Here is a 15,297-nt window from a genome sequence, read left to right as displayed (position 1 = left end):
TATGTAACACAATATATCCACAAAATGAGTAACTAGACCAATCTAAAAGTTTTTATACAAAGTCAAAAATTGAATAAAAATAATATATATATTTTTATACGTATAAATTATAAAAATTGAACATATTACTAAATTATAAAATTTTCAAATAATATTATAAATATACTAACCAACTATTGCAATTCAGTATTTTATATATCTTATATATATGCATAAGGTTTCAAAACAACATATATTAAATTATACATATTCTTGCTAAAATATATTTACAAATGTAACACAAGAATCAAACTACATGAAAATAACAAAATTAATCAAATTTTAATTTATATAACAAAAAATATTATAGTTGAATCAAAAAATTAAATGTTATCTAATATATCCAAATAACAACCAAACAATAAAGATGTTTTATATCCAAATTATACAAATAATAGCCAATAGTCTGAATATTATATATCCAAAACTATACGTCTAATTAAATATACAGTTTTATTTAAAATAAGCTATGCATATTGATTACAATATAAATAACAGAATGACCAAAAATTAAAAACAAAATATCATAAATTTTTATAATGTATTTACTTTATTAATATTTATACCATGTATGAGCACAGAAAAATCATCTAGTATAATATAATCAATCATTAAATTCTGAGTAGAGATAAATAAGTAAACATGTTTCTCGTACACTATGAGTAAATCGGCAATCAAATTTAAAAACTAATCTAATCTTTAATGTAAGATAAAGTATATTTTCTTGTTACGAAAAGGAAAAGGAAAACAAATTAGATGATGCTTAGTTTTTTTTTGTTTGTAAAATAGATATGCTTAGTTGAAATAGAATATTATATATATAGCTATATATTCCTCTCTCTTTATTGTCAATCCCAAAGCAAATTCGATTTTTAAAAGCTTAACAAAGAGAGAAGCTATGGCAAGTAACACGCTTCCAGCTAAGGACCTAACCGAGGTTAATGTTTCCATCGACGACGTATCAACGGCCGGTCCTCTATGCAGCCTATGCTTGTGAGTTCAAACATGTTTTAATTGGTTTCTAAAATATAGAGTTCTTTCTAACAAATTATGCATGTGTTTATACTAACAATTTTTTTTTGTGTGTGGTATTACCAGCTGCGATTCGGTGATCTACAACATCATCATGCATGCTGTCATCATCGGCACAGTTGTATCGTTATTCTATCATCTCCAGAAAAATAACGAGTACTTTTCCATGATATCATTCCTAATATTGTCCCAATTTGTGGCATTTATATTCCAGCTTATGTGCGTAAAAAACTGGCCTGAAGCTTTACTTTACGGAAGTTTGAGTCATGTGTTTGGTGTTACTGCAATATTCTTACTACTTCGTCTAATTTCTCCGGTCCTAGCCATGAGAACGTGCATACCAATTCTTTCGTGGGTTGGAATTACCTTCATCTACCAAGCAATTTCATGCTGCTGTAAAGCTGTTGAACTCGATATGAAAGCTGAACGTGATGCAGCAAATCTTGTTTGAATCTGATATTTTCTTTTGAAATATCTTTTGCTGCTTTTTATCAATGGTTTATTTATTCATACTTTTTTTACTCTTATCTAGCTTTGGTTAAATTGATTTATAAGTTTCATATTATAAACACAACACGCTTTTCTCTCGTGTTCAGCCAAAAAAGATGTGAAAACACAACATTCTTTTAGGAAAATTCAAGTCTCGTTTTGTGTTCAACCAAAAAAATATCTGGTTTAATTATCTCATTTATTTTTGTGCGTATATCTCCTTATTTATCAACAAAAACGTTGATCTTGTTCCTCACACCACAAGCAAACATGGAATCTCTCCTGTTACTTGGACAGCAAGCGAGTGAGAGAAGAAGAGTCAAAGACAGGAGAACTGCAGGTAAAGTGTTGACAAACAAGAGCCACCACTTTGTCAGAGTCTCTGTTGTTCCTCTTAGCCATCTCAGCTACATTACTGTTGTACTCTTCCCAAAACTCCATCTCATCAGAACTCCAAGGATCTATGTGAATCACCTGCTCATCAATAAAACATCCACAAACTTAGTGACCAATGCAACTTGTTGTTTGTCTGAAAACTCTGAATCAATTTTAAGCCTCTTTACCGTTTTATTAGGATCATACACCGAGTGTGCTGCTGTCAGCATGTTGTTGAACTCTGCAGAAGACTTGGAACCAACCAGCACAACCTGTTTCCTCGACGGAACAGAGATCATATCCGCCGCACAGCACATCAACGGCACCGCCACAGCCATTTCTTTCAACCTCAACTCAAAGACTGCCTGCAAAAAACAACAGCAAAGAGACACATTAACAAAAAGCCTCAAATGAATAGCAGATTGAGTTAAGTTGTTTAGTTTATTTACCAGGAGACGCTGTGCAGTGGTTAAGTAGGAGTTAGCCTTATCTCCAGCAACAATGGAAGCTAACCTCACAAGGTTAATAGCAGAAACAGAGTTCCCTGAAGGCTCTGCACCATCATGATCCTCTTTTACACGGAGAAGAACAGATGGGTCTTGTCCTTCAGTGTTGAAGTACGCTCCTCCTTCTCGGTCCAGACACAACTCATCCTAAAAACAGTCTTTCACTTTTAAAGCCAAAAACATATACAGTGAGAGAAACTGAGATCTAAACTTACTTGTGTCTCTTGAAGTTCAATGGCCCATTTAAGCCAGTTGATCCCACCTCCATTCTCGTAGAGATCAAGCAAACCAGAGATCAAAAAAGCATAATCATCTAAAAACGCAGGAGCCTTGGATGGTCCCTTTCTGTAACTGTGTTGTAATCTGTGTGATTGCTCATCATAGAGATTGGTTCTTATGAACAAAGCTGCTTTCTCTGCAACGTCTATGTACTCTTCCGGCTGTAAACAAGAACAAGAAAAAGTCAAAAGAAGAGACCAAAAGGGACAAAAGTAAGAAAGCATTTCATTACCTGACTATTCACCACAGGGAAACAGTACTTGGTGCCTTCAGGCTCAGCCCCAAGAATCTTAGACGCTCTCGCCAAAGCCGAGATAACAAGACCGTTCCACGACACAATTATCTAAGCAAAAAAAAAAAAATCTTAAAACACTTAACAAAGGTGAAGAAGGCAATTAAAGAGTCTTTTACCTTATCATCTAAATGAGGCTTAGGTCTCTTCAGCCTGACGTCGAAAAGCTTTCTTCTGCATTCACCCAAAATCTCCTGATACTTCTCAACGGAGAGGCTGAACTTTGACGCCATTGCAGACAGCTCATTTCTCCCGATCAGCACGTTCTTGCCAGCGAACTCGTTGTGCGGATCACTCATGCTTGAGAGGTCGCAGTTACCTGACTTCTTAACATAGTAATGCTCCTTGAAAAGATCTACATTCTCCCCAAGAACCTCATCAATCTTGATACCAAACACATAACACAGAAGGAAAGAAATGTTAGTATACATAATGCCAACTCAATTAAGTGATGAGTGTATAGCATGCAAATTCGGTTCGGTTAGTTTGGTCCGATTAAAATCTCACCGAATTGAACCGTAAAAAAGTTTAGTTCGTTATTAGAATAGTTCGGTTTTTAAAATTTTTACTGAAACTAACCAAAGTTTTTTATTTCGATTATATATCATTAAAAAATTTGGGCAAAATAGTTTAAATTCATATCATTTCGGTTAGTTTGGTTACTTCGGTTTAAAATTTGATTAGTTTCGGTTCAAAATTTTGGACAATTTCGGGTGGTTCAGTTACTTCAGTTCCAAATTTTGGTTAGTTCGGTTTGAAATTCGGTTAAAATTCCCATCCTTAAGTGTACATAAGAGCAAAGAACAACCTCATCGTTGGTCCATATATAGAAAGCTCCTTCCTTCTTTCTCTTTGCGCCTTCGAACTCAAAGCTATCAGCATCTTCAGCAGAGTATATTCCACCTTCAGGTGCAATCATGTCTCTCCTCAGATAATCAAGGACGTCTCTCGCCACATAAGAATACATAACATCCTTGGTGATGATGAAACCATCTAGGTAGACATTAGCTAGCTGCCCTTGATCATATAGCATCTTCTCAAAATGTGGAACTGTCACACAAAAAAAAAAACAAAGACGCATCAACTTAAAATATTTTTTTAATATGTAAATTTGATAATATTTGAAAGTCTCTCACCATGCCAACATTCATCAACGCTGTACCTATGGAACCCGCCTCCAATGTGGTCATGCATCCCTCCATTGGCCATGCCTTGGAGGCTGAATAGAACCATGCTTTGGTCTTCATCAGCCTCGCTGGTTTTGCCAGCTTCCTTGAGCTTTTTGGAGTGGTAAAGCATCAGCTGGATCTCTACAGGCCTTGGGAACTTTGGCGCAGATCCAAAACCACCGTATTTTGAATCGTAGCTTCGAGAAAGCTTTGAAAACACAAACATTGTAATGTTAGAAGGGTTCTTCATTGCACACCAGAGTTTGAGACATTACTTGTTTTGCGCATATAGTCACAGCCGTCCGGGAAAGTCCATCTGGCAATTTATCATTGCCAGCGTTTGCAGATAAGGCTTTTGAGAGTTCTTCAATAGCGTAAGTACCGCTCTTCACAAGCACATCCCTCTTAGTGTCCCACGCGTCTTTAACTTTCCTGAACCAAAGTCAAAAGAAAACCAATGGCACCAATTTTGAGCTGAGAATGCTAAGTGTATAACAAGAGAGAAGGGGTATAGTTCATGTACTTGAGGAGAGTCTTGAATCCTGGTCTTCCGTAGTTGTCACTTGGAGGAAAGTAGGTTCCACCCATTAGCGGCTTCAGATCAGGTGAAAGGAAGACGGAGAGTGGCCAGCCTCCTCCACCGTAGAGAGCCTGGACGAATGACATATAAACCTACAAGTACAAGTAAAAAAGAATTGTATGTCAAGTCCATGAACGTATCACCGCTTATTTTTTTCCACATGCTCAGAAACCGTTACAGTTAGAACTAACTCAATACAACTAGACTATGAATTTGCATCTCTCTCTCTCTCTCTCTAGAGTTACCCTAAGAAGCAATGTTCTCCAATGATGTAACCAAACATGATCGAACCAGATGAAAGAGAGAGATCGGAAACTAAGCATTCATAGAAATGAATGAGAGTTCCAATTTCAAGGAGGAGTAAATTACCTTATCCACATCAGGCCGCTCTTCTCGATCCACCTGTTGCAGAGACATGTGAAACAAGAAGTTAGTAAAGTGTCTGAAGAGAAACCAGCTCATTTTATAATGGACAGACAAGAATTTCTTGGGCCTCAAACTCTAACCTTGATACTAACAAATGAATCGTTCAAGAGTTTCGCCACTTCTTCACTTTCAAATGACTCAACTTCCATCACATGGCACCTGAAAAAGAGTTGACTGGTACTGAATCATACATTCCAAAACGGAAAAGAAGAATCATAGCATCCCAAAACAAGATTATGATTTCTTAGACTACAATTCTTCCTCCACTTTCCTTTCACAAAATCCTTGTAGTCCTTCATTAGGATTATATTAACAAAACTAGAATCATTATTTCATTCATTCTCCTACTTCTTCAACTATAACTCAGAATCCAAATATAACAATTGAATCCTCACCAGTGACAGGTACTGTATCCAACTTCAAGATTCCATACCCAAAAAAAAAGAAGAGATTTTTCAAAACAAAAGGGATCCCAATTAGTGTCATAAACTAAATAATCAAGCTGAAGTAAAAAAAGATCAATAAGGGATAAAAAGAAAACTTACTTGATAAGAAGATGGGGACGTCTCTCTTCCTTGCTTCTTCAAAAGCTTCTTCTCCCCATGGAAACCAATCAACCTTTTTCCACATGAACAATTAAATCATTCCAAATTCAAACCAGGAAAAATAAAAAAAAGTTCAATCCTTTGAGCAAAGAACCGGTTAATGAAGCTACTATGTCAACAATCTAAACCGGTTATGGCCTAACTACTTGCAACAAAACTCCCTAACTGAAACTAAACATGTCTTAATCGAAAACAAAGGTGTTCTTTTTATCTATAGACCTTGTCTGAATACTAGAAAAGATTAATACTTTACAGAAGGGAGAGTTCAATACCGGATTGTGCGCGTGCTGAAGGAGATAAGGACTGTGCTCAGCAGCCAAACGATTGGTATGTTTCGGAGATGCTGCTGACGAGCTCGACGCCATGGCCAAGACCTTGCCTGAAGAAACGGGTCTCGAGAGAATCGGGAAAGGAAACGAATGACGATTTGTACGGACGATGATTCTTCGTCTGTGTAGAGAAGAAGACAGAGTTGCGATGCTGCGAGAAGCGAAGCGGTGGAGGAGGATCGGGGAAGACAACAACAAGTGGAGACTTTTCATCAGCAAGCATTTGGGTGTGGAGTAAAAACGACGGCGTATTGGGGTTTTGGTTAAAGTTTTGGATAAACGAGGTGAGGTGAGGTTCTATTCTACACTAGAAGATTCGCCACGCGAGCGGGGAGAGGTGTTCAGAGTTCAGACACATCTTGCTTCTGTTGTTGGATATTTTTTTATTATGTGGCACGTGCAGATAAGACAAGAACACGGATACTGGATCTGATCGGTGGTCTACAACTTTTTGTTTTTAAAGAACAGCAGTAAAATGGGGAAGTGCTGTTATAAGAATTGGTGAAGTATAAAATTTGTTTCATATTATGGAGAATGAAGAATAAAAATATGAAATTCGTTTTTATTACCAAATAATTTAAACTTATTCTAATTATTTATGTTGTATAGATAACATCATCAAAGTGATTCGTCATTTTCGAAAATAATTTTTATTCGTTTATTTCCAATTTTAAGTTTACTATACAAACTTATTCACAAATAATTTTCTATTAAATTTAAATTATTTTAATTTAGTTTTATTTATTTTTTTAGAAGGTTTTATATTTGTTATTTCAATTTTCCATGCATTATGGTATTCATCTCTATGTCACCAACTGAAATGTGAGTACAATTACTAACAAAAAAATTGTAATGAATTTAACAATTTGTTTGCAAATGAAGTTAAAAAAAATACTGGCAATTAATTTGGAGGGTACAATCTGTTTTCATAAATTTTATAATGTTTTGTACAATATGATTTGAATGAATTTCAGTGGTAAAATGCTTAAAATTAAATTATTTTCAATATGGAGGGTAAAAAAATTTATACTGGTAATTTTGAGGGAAATTGCCAAAAATAAAAATAAAAAAGTTTTATTTTTGGAAGTTATACTGGTAAACTATTTATTTTAAACCTGCCAATTGGATCTTCACACCGTTTTCTATACCGTAAACTACTAATAAACCGATGTGAATGCATGTGTGAACTGTGGTATTCCATAAATAATTGGATTTAAGAATCATATTACACAGACTACATGTGATGATTGGTGAAACTAATTATGATTAACGCAACCAACTAAATTAGTGACATACACAGGCTACGTAGCCGGAGGTTGCACATGGGTGCAAGCTCAACTCTATTAATGGTCTCACATGGCCACTGTCTCCTCTGTTTACTCTTCTCTGTTGTCAGGTTTATATATATCAAAACCTTCAATTCTTTCGACTCATTTCGAATCAAATCTCTTCCCTCTCTTCCCTCTCTCTCTCTCTCTCCGTCTCTTGTTCTGATGGATCGTCGATTCCCATTTAAAGTTCTTGAGCATATCTTCTCCTTCGTTGACTCCAACGAGGACCGAAACTCTGTTTCTCTGGTCTGCAAGTCGTGGTTCGAGACAGAGCGGCGAACTAGGAAACGTGTCTTTGTCGGAAACTGCTACGCGGTTAGTCCTCTCAAGGTTGCGCGGCGGTTCCCGAAGATGAGGTCTCTGACGCTTAAAGGGAAACCTCACTTCGCCGACTACAACTTGGTTCCTGACGGTTGGGGTGGCTATGCTTGGCCGTGGATTGAGGCTATGGCGGCGAGGAGACCGTTTCTTGAAGAGATCAGGTTGAAGAGGATGGTGGTGACTGATGAGTGCCTGGAGAAGATCGCTGCTTCGTTTAGAGATTTTAAAACACTTGTGTTGACTTCTTGTGAGGGTTTTTCTACTGATGGTATTGCAGCCATTGCATCAACTTGCAGGTTCGGTTCCAAACAAAACACAACAAGGAAAACTTTATTTGTTAAGATTAAATGGAATCTTGTGTTAACAACTAGGCATATGCATGGGCATTTAGAAAATCAGTTTAGATATTGGGTAGTTCGGGTAGGTTTTAGGATCTAACAGTTTTGGGTTTGGGTCGATCGGTTCTAATAATAAAACGAGGAACCGGCTTTGTGGTTCCGTTTGGTTCCGCTTTGGTTATTTTGAATTAAATATTTTGTATTTTAAAGTCACTCAAATGATTTCGATAAAAATTTCATATAATTCGGGTTAGTTTGGACAAAAATATTTTGAAATTTTAAAGATAATTTCGGTAGTTTTGAGTAATTCGGATAATTTTGAATAATTCAATTTTATGAAATACTAAATTTTAATTATATTTACCCATACCCATTCGAATCTCGATTTAATTATGGTTTGGTTTAAATATTTTGGATATATATATATTTGGGTATTTGGAAGTTCCGGTCCGGTTCCGGTTACATTTATTTGGTTCGGTTTTTTGGATATAGGGTAAAATGACTAGGCCTAGTAACAACTTTGATCTTTTTTCTGTTGTCTGAAACAGAAAACTGAGAGATCTGGAACTGCGAGAGTGCATAGTTGATGATCTCGGAGGAGACTGGCTTAGTTACTTCCCTGAAACTTCGACTTCTCTCGTCTCTCTAGACTTCTCTTGTTTGGACTCAGAGGTAAAACTCTCGGACTTAGAGCGTCTCCTAAGCAGGTCTCCAAACCTCAAGTCTCTCAAGCTAAATCGATCTGTGACTCTAGACGTTCTCGAGAGCTTACTCCGTCGAGCTCCACAGCTAGTTGAGCTTGGCACAGGTTCTTTCTCAGATGAGCTGGATCCAGAAGAGATTGCAAAGTTAACAAAAGCTTTGTCAGAGTTGAAGCAACTTAAGAGCTTATCTGGTCTTTGGGATCTCCTCCCTGAGTATATTCCACTCCTTTACTCTCTTTGCCCTCGTCTTACCTCGTTGAACTTGAGCTATGCTACTGTCCAAATGCCTGACCTTATCGACCTTCTTAGTCGATGTTCGAAACTGCAGAAGCTATGGGTGAGTACTCTGCATTTGATTCTTACAAGTTATAACACTTTTTACTAGTGTTCTGAAATGTGACGGCCTAGACAGTATTTAGGTCTTATGCGGTAGTCAGTCGTATCATTTTATGTTATACAATGTTTTATTCGGATTTATATAATGCAGATGTATAATAGCGTTTTGGCAGACATTATGCGGGTTACGAGGATGATTAGACGAAATTTGATTATAAATATTAAAAACTAAATTGTTATTATTATATATTTTATTGATTTTATTATTTATATTAAACGTATAATTATAACTATTGGTTTAATTGTTTGCAAATTTTATTTATATCACTAATAGATAATCTAAAAGTTTTAACTACTAACTCAACTCATTGGTATCTGTATTTGGTTCTTACTATATTGGTTTCTTGATACTAAATGAGACATTTTTCTTACAGGTAATGGACTTGATAGAGGACAAAGGTCTCAAAACTGTTGCCTTGTGTTGCAAGGAACTGCGAGAACTTAGGGTATTTCCATCTGGAGCAGATCTAGATGAAACAGACGTGACTCTCACGGAACAAGGTCTGGTCTCCGTGTCTGAAGGCTGTCCAAAGCTTGAGTCTGTTCTCTACTTCTGCGTTCAGTTTACAAACGCAGCTTTAGTCTCCATCGCAAAGAACCGTCCAAACTTCAGATGCTTCCGTCTCTGCGTGATGGAGCCGTTCGCTCCAGACTACAGAACACAGCAGCCACTTGACGAAGGATTCAAAGCCATAGTCGAGAGATGCAAGGATCTTCGAAGACTCTCCGTCTCCGGTCTCCTTACTGACAAGGCCTTTGAGTACATTGGAGTACACGCCAAGAAGCTAAGGATGCTGTCGATAGCATTCGCTGGAGACAGTGATCTAATGCTACACCACTTGTTGTCGGGATGTCAAAGTTTAAAGAAGCTAGAGATAAGAGACTGCCCATTTGGAGACACCGCGCTGCTCGAGAACGCTGCGAAACTTGAAACCATGCGATCCCTTTGGATGTCTTCTTGCTTTGTGAGTTTTGGTGCTTGCAAGCAGTTGAGTCAGAAGATGCCAAGGCTTAACGTTGAAGTCATCGATGAGCATCCTCCAAAGACAAGACCTGATAGCTCTCCTGTTGAGAGGATATACATATATAGAACGGTCGCGGGACCGAGGTTGGATACGCCTGAGTTTGTGTGGACGATACACAAGAGCCCTGAGGTTGGAGTGTCACGTCTATCCATACGGTGAAACTTGCTGCTTCAGTGGCTCTTCAAGTTGAGTTTTTTTTTGCAGGCAATATTGTGGGAGTATCACCTTCTATATATGTTCGTTTTTTTCTTATTGTTTTTTTTTTCACCAAGGGTGTTAGAATCATTTCATTAAACAAAAGCTTTCGTCTTTGTACTAAAAAGTTTGGAATAAAAAAAACTCTCACTTTGTGAAATTTATATATTTCATCAGTTGTTGTAAACAGTAAGCAAACACAATGTAATGCTGATACTTGCAAAGCCTAGCTATAAAACCTACAATAAAAATTACCTGAGGCTAACACAGTTAGTACAATACGAACCAGTAATAATATCATTGACAAGAACTCGATCAGTTCTTTCGATGTTACCTTTTGCGTTTTTTGTTTACTTGTTTTCTTACAATTCTGTTTGGAGGTTAAGGTGCCTTTTGTAGTAATAGAACTCATTAAAGACTTTTCCTTTACACTTTACTTGATATCCACGTAACACAGTAGCAGCAACAACAACTAGAGCATTTTAACCTGGACCGGAAAACCTGAACCGGAACCGACAAAAAAATACCCGATCCAGAACCGAACCGAAAATTTACAAGTACCATTTGGGTCTAAATTTCTTTTACCTAAAAGAACCGAAACCGAAAGGAACCGACCCGAATAAACCCGGTCCCGAAAAAACCCGATCCGAATAGATCTGACCCGATAAGAACCAATTTGTACCCGACTTAAAAACATGTATATTTAAAACTATGATTTCTTGTGTTCTATTTTATATATATTATTTTGTGATTTAGTTGAAATATCTTTTGTTAACAACATTTTAGGCCTGGGCATCCGGGTCTTCGGGTCGGGTTCGGGTCGGGTATTATCGGGTCCGGGTCCTTCGGGTCCTAGCAATTTAGACCCATATAGGTACCTATAACTTTTCGGGTCGGTTCCGGGTCGGGTCTTGTCGGGTTCGGGTCGGTTCGGGTCTATAATTTCAATACCACTAAAATACCCAAAATTTTCGGGTATATTTCGGATCCGGATCGGTTCGGGTATTTAGGACCCGAAATAGACCCGAAGTACCCGAGCTGGACCCGAAAACTCTAAAAATACCCGAAGAACCGCAAAAATACCCAAAAATTTATCCAAAATCAGACCCGAAAACCCAAAACATACCCGAATTTTACCCGAATACCCAAATTATATTTTCTAAAAATCTAAAATTTCACCAAAAACCTACAATTATACCCGAAAATCCAAACCCGAAACTTTAAAAAAAAATCCAAAATACCAAAAATATACCCAATCACCCAAATATGCCTAGTATATACAATTATTTGCGGGTACTTCGGGTATCCGAACGGGTCTCGGGTAGGACCCGGACCCGAACCGAGACCCGCGGGTCCAAAAAAAAAAGACCCAATAGGTACTTAGCCCGGACCCGGACCCGGACCCGAACCTGTATTTTCGGGTCGGTTCCGGTTCGGGTCTTCGGGTCCGGGTAAAATGCCCAGGCCTACAACATTTGTTATTATTTTGCAACGTTTTTCAAGTAATATGAAGCTTTAAAATGTAAAATTTAGAGTTTAAAAATGTTTTATTTTAATTATTAATAGTTTCATTTAAGTTATTTGTAAAATTTTAGATATATATGACAAATATCGAGTAAATTTGATGGAGTTGGGTATGCCACGTCTTTTCATATCCTAAATACCTGAAACCCGATCCGGACACGATATGGACCAAAAAAATTACAGATATTTTAGTTACAGACCTGAACCGATCCATACGAAAAGAACCGATCCGAAAATTTGTAAGTACCTGTTGGATTTAAATATTTAAGACCCAGAAGGAACCGGCCCGAAAACCCGAGCATCCAGACCTAACAACAACCATTAAACTTTTATACAAAAAGACAAAACAACTATTTTTTTCCGCAGCCGGGCTTTAAACCCGGATTTCATCATATTGAAATTAACCTGTGTGCTACTGCGGACCTGATTGTACATGTATTCCACTATATATATATATAACAACATATAATCGGGAGAGGCCCATCAGGAAGGATGTTGAACGGGCCTTGAATTGATTTGATGGTCTTTAGCTTTTCATAACATTGCGAGCCTTATGATCCAAATATGACGTCATCTTATCTTTCTCACTCGACTCGAATAAACCCGGTCCCGAAAAGAACCGATCCGAATAGATCCGACCCGATAAAAATCAATTTGTACCGACTTAAAAACATGTATATCTAAAACTATGATTTCGTGTGTTCTATTTTATATATATTATTTTGTGATTTAGTTGAAATATCTTTTGTTAACAACATTTGTTATTATTTTGCAACATTTTTCAAGTAATATGAAGCTTTAAAATGTAAAATTTATAGTTTAAAAATGTTTTATTTTAATTATTAATAGTTTCATTTAAGTTATTTGTAAAATTTTAGATATATATGACAAATATCGACTAAATTTGATGGAGTTGGATATGCCACGTCTTTTCATATCCTAAATACTTGAAACCTGATATGGACACGATATTGACCAAAAAAATTACGGATATTTTAATTACAGACCTGAACCGATCCATACGAAAAGAACCGACCCGAACCCGATCCGAAAATTTGTAAGTACCTGTTGGATTTAAATATTTAAGACCCAGAAGGAACCAGCCCGAAGACCCGAACGTCCAGACCTAACAACAACCATTAAACTTTTATACAAAAAGACAAAACAACTATTTTTTTCCGCAGCCGGGCTTTAAACCCGGATTTCATCATATTGAAATTAACCTGTGTGCTACTGCGGACCTGATTGTACATGTGTTCCACTATATATATATATAACAACATATAATCGGGAGAGGCCCATCAGGAAGGATGTTGAACGGGCCTTGAATTGATTTGATGGTCTTTAGCTTTTCATAACATTGCGAGCCTTATGATCATATGACGTCATCTTTATCTTTCTCACTCGACTCGAATAAACCCGGTCCCGAAAAGAACCGATCCGAATAGATCCGACCCGATAAGAACCAATTTGTACCCGACTTAAAAACATGTATATCTAAAACTATGATTCCGTGTATTCTATTTTATATATATTACTAGGATCGACCCGCCCTACGGACGGGATGAATATTAGAAAATAATTTAAATAGTTAGAATAAATTTTTAATATAATTTTTTTATTATTTAAAAATAAACATATTTACATAATTAAGTTGTTCTTGGGTTGATCACTCTAGACATTGTTTCATGTTTTGGCTGTTTTTTTTTTGTTCGTCTCTCTATTTACTTTTCTTTTTCATATTTGGTTTATTCAAATGAGAAGATTAACCAAATTTAACCGGTAGGCAACAAGCTAATCCAGAACAAAATAAGCTTGCGTACTACAGTCGCATGTCATCTTTACACACTCATACTCTGCTAGACTCATCCAGTTGATTTCATCAACTGCCAGAGCGGGCACCTCTTCTATCTAATCAATAATCATATGTTCACTTCCAAGAATGGAGTTTTGTTGTTAGCTTCGTCTTGTCCATGTTTAGCTGATCTTTTCTCCATGCTTGAGGCATCTTCACTCAGAATATTCTTCGGAAACAAAGTCCTCATCTCCTCAATCGACGCCAAGCTCGGCACGATTATAGCTAGTTTCTTTGGCGTCTCGTTGTTGCGCTGATCAAGCTGGCCAATGTATTACAGAACTTAACTGTTATATATCTAGTCATAGATATGACACTCTATACCATTGACATCCGATGTGGAGAAAGTAGATGCAAATTCATCATGGAGCTTGTCATTTTCTTTCGCCATGTCCCTATACATTAGGAAGTTTTCTTTTTCAATGAAGTGATGTGGAAGAAACATAGAAAGAAATTGCAGATACAGAAGGAAACATGTTACCTCATTGTGAGATTAAGTCGATGGTGCCGTTTCCATCTGCGTCGACTCGTTGATCACACGTCTTGTAGCTCGTCCTCTGTTGTATTTTGTCCTAGAGAACGCATAACAGTTCCCAGCTCTTTGGTAGTGGTGCAACCTGTGGAAACCACAATCAAGAGAGCAATACATTTTAGATCACTGAGAACTCTGTCTCATTTGATCACGCAAACACATTGACGCTTCTACAGATCGAATAAAGATTCAAAGACCAAAATGTATGAAACAAAAAAAAAATCCAGATCCAAGCGAACAAATCGACCATACAAAACAACAGTCACTGAAGAAAAAAAAACAAAAATCAAACACAGCATATCAGAATAGAGCGAATCTGAAGCGATAAAGATTATCGACATCGATCAAAGCGAGATTTAGAAAATGTAAAATTCTACGGATAAAAGAAACTGAGAAAGATAATTGAACCATCGTCGTCTTTGTCGAAGAGGCTAAAGGCTTCCTTGAACTCGGCGATCTGCTCGGCTGTCAGTTGATTATAAGAGATGAGCGTGAGAGAGATGAAGAGATCGCGATTTCCAGAGACATACTAACCCATTTATATCGCTGATGGAAACAACAAACTGAAGAACTCGTAGTGTGCAAATGATTAATGAGATTAAAGACGTAGAAATCATAATGTGATCTGTTACAGAAACATCGAGGACACTCGATCGTCACCGTCTCCCCGAATGAAGAGTAACGAAGAACACACAGTTTTCATCCCCACAGATTAGGGTTAGCGCAGAGCAAGGTGGTCGCGGGGCCGAAAACGAAAACTTAATCCCAATCCTTAGACAAACCAAACGGTAGCCAAATAAATGAAACCGAGCGTTTAGAAAGAGGACACGTGTCGAGACTATATGACTCGAATTTCTGACGTGTCTTGAAAGTCTCTTTTATATATTAAAAGATTTTGTGATTTAGTTGAAATATCTTTTGTTAACAATATTTGTTATTATTTTGCAACGTTTTT

At 37.0% G+C, this 15,297-nt stretch overlaps 3 protein-coding genes across 5 annotated transcripts; 2 read left to right on the top strand and 1 right to left on the bottom strand.

Moving 5' to 3' along the window:
* The first annotated feature begins 908 nt into the window (after positions 1-908).
* Positions 909-1,633, top strand: LOC106315453. 3 transcript variants are annotated; one of them, XM_013753183.1, is made up of 3 exons: positions 909-1,032; positions 1,138-1,189; positions 1,286-1,633. In XM_013753183.1, the coding sequence occupies exons 1-3, from the start codon at positions 938-940 to the stop codon at positions 1,520-1,522; spliced, it is 384 nt and encodes a 127-aa protein (XP_013608637.1). In that variant the 5' UTR covers positions 909-937; the 3' UTR covers positions 1,523-1,633. The 3 variants fall into 3 exon arrangements, with proteins under 3 accessions (XP_013608637.1, XP_013608636.1, XP_013608635.1); XM_013753182.1 differs by having other exon boundaries at positions 1,138-1,192; XM_013753181.1 differs by having other exon boundaries at positions 1,138-1,633.
* Positions 1,634-1,692: 59 nt separating this feature from the next.
* On the bottom strand, positions 1,693-6,472 carry LOC106315445 (spermatogenesis-associated protein 20). Its single transcript, XM_013753173.1, has 15 exons — positions 6,065-6,472; positions 5,733-5,805; positions 5,583-5,604; positions 5,268-5,346; positions 5,131-5,163; positions 4,705-4,853; positions 4,457-4,613; positions 4,149-4,389; positions 3,821-4,062; positions 3,132-3,395; positions 2,953-3,063; positions 2,657-2,881; positions 2,385-2,588; positions 2,124-2,300; positions 1,693-2,034 (listed from the first exon to the last, which is right to left on the bottom strand). The coding sequence occupies exons 1-15, from the start codon at positions 6,332-6,334 to the stop codon at positions 1,846-1,848; spliced, it is 2,436 nt and encodes an 811-aa protein (XP_013608627.1). The 5' UTR covers positions 6,335-6,472; the 3' UTR covers positions 1,693-1,845.
* Positions 6,473-7,579: 1,107 nt separating this feature from the next.
* On the top strand, positions 7,580-10,604 carry LOC106315447 (GRR1-like protein 1). The gene is made up of 3 exons (XM_013753175.1): positions 7,580-8,069; positions 8,660-9,152; positions 9,586-10,604. The coding sequence occupies exons 1-3, from the start codon at positions 7,615-7,617 to the stop codon at positions 10,393-10,395; spliced, it is 1,758 nt and encodes a 585-aa protein (XP_013608629.1). The 5' UTR covers positions 7,580-7,614; the 3' UTR covers positions 10,396-10,604.
* Positions 10,605-15,297: the final 4,693 nt, after the last annotated feature.

Source organism: Brassica oleracea, chromosome C9 (genome assembly GCF_000695525.1).
Source record: "Brassica oleracea var. oleracea cultivar TO1000 chromosome C9, BOL, whole genome shotgun sequence".
NCBI lineage: Eukaryota > Viridiplantae > Streptophyta > Magnoliopsida > Brassicales > Brassicaceae > Brassica > Brassica oleracea.
Note: the sequence above shows the minus strand (reverse complement) of the source record. Positions and strands in the feature narration are given on the sequence as shown.

Coding starts and splice junctions, on each gene's coding strand:
- LOC106315445 (XM_013753173.1), bottom strand. CDS start 6,334: ATGAAAAGTCTCCACTTGTTGTTGTCTTCCCCGATCCTCCTCCACCGC. Junction 4,614..4,704: donor GGATTCAAGACTCTCCTCAA/GTACATGAACTA, acceptor ACTTTGGTTCAG/GAAAGTTAAAGACGCGTGGG. Junction 2,589..2,656: donor TTGAACTTCAAGAGACACAA/GTAAGTTTAGAT, acceptor GACTGTTTTTAG/GATGAGTTGTGTCTGGACCG.
- LOC106315447 (XM_013753175.1), top strand. CDS start 7,615: ATGGATCGTCGATTCCCATTTAAAGTTCTTGAGCATATCTTCTCCTTC. Junction 8,070..8,659: donor GCCATTGCATCAACTTGCAG/GTTCGGTTCCAA, acceptor TGTCTGAAACAG/AAAACTGAGAGATCTGGAAC. Junction 9,153..9,585: donor CGAAACTGCAGAAGCTATGG/GTGAGTACTCTG, acceptor TTTTTCTTACAG/GTAATGGACTTGATAGAGGA.
- LOC106315453 (XM_013753181.1), top strand. CDS start 938: ATGGCAAGTAACACGCTTCCAGCTAAGGACCTAACCGAGGTTAATGTT. Junction 1,033..1,137: donor CCTCTATGCAGCCTATGCTT/GTGAGTTCAAAC, acceptor TGGTATTACCAG/CTGCGATTCGGTGATCTACA.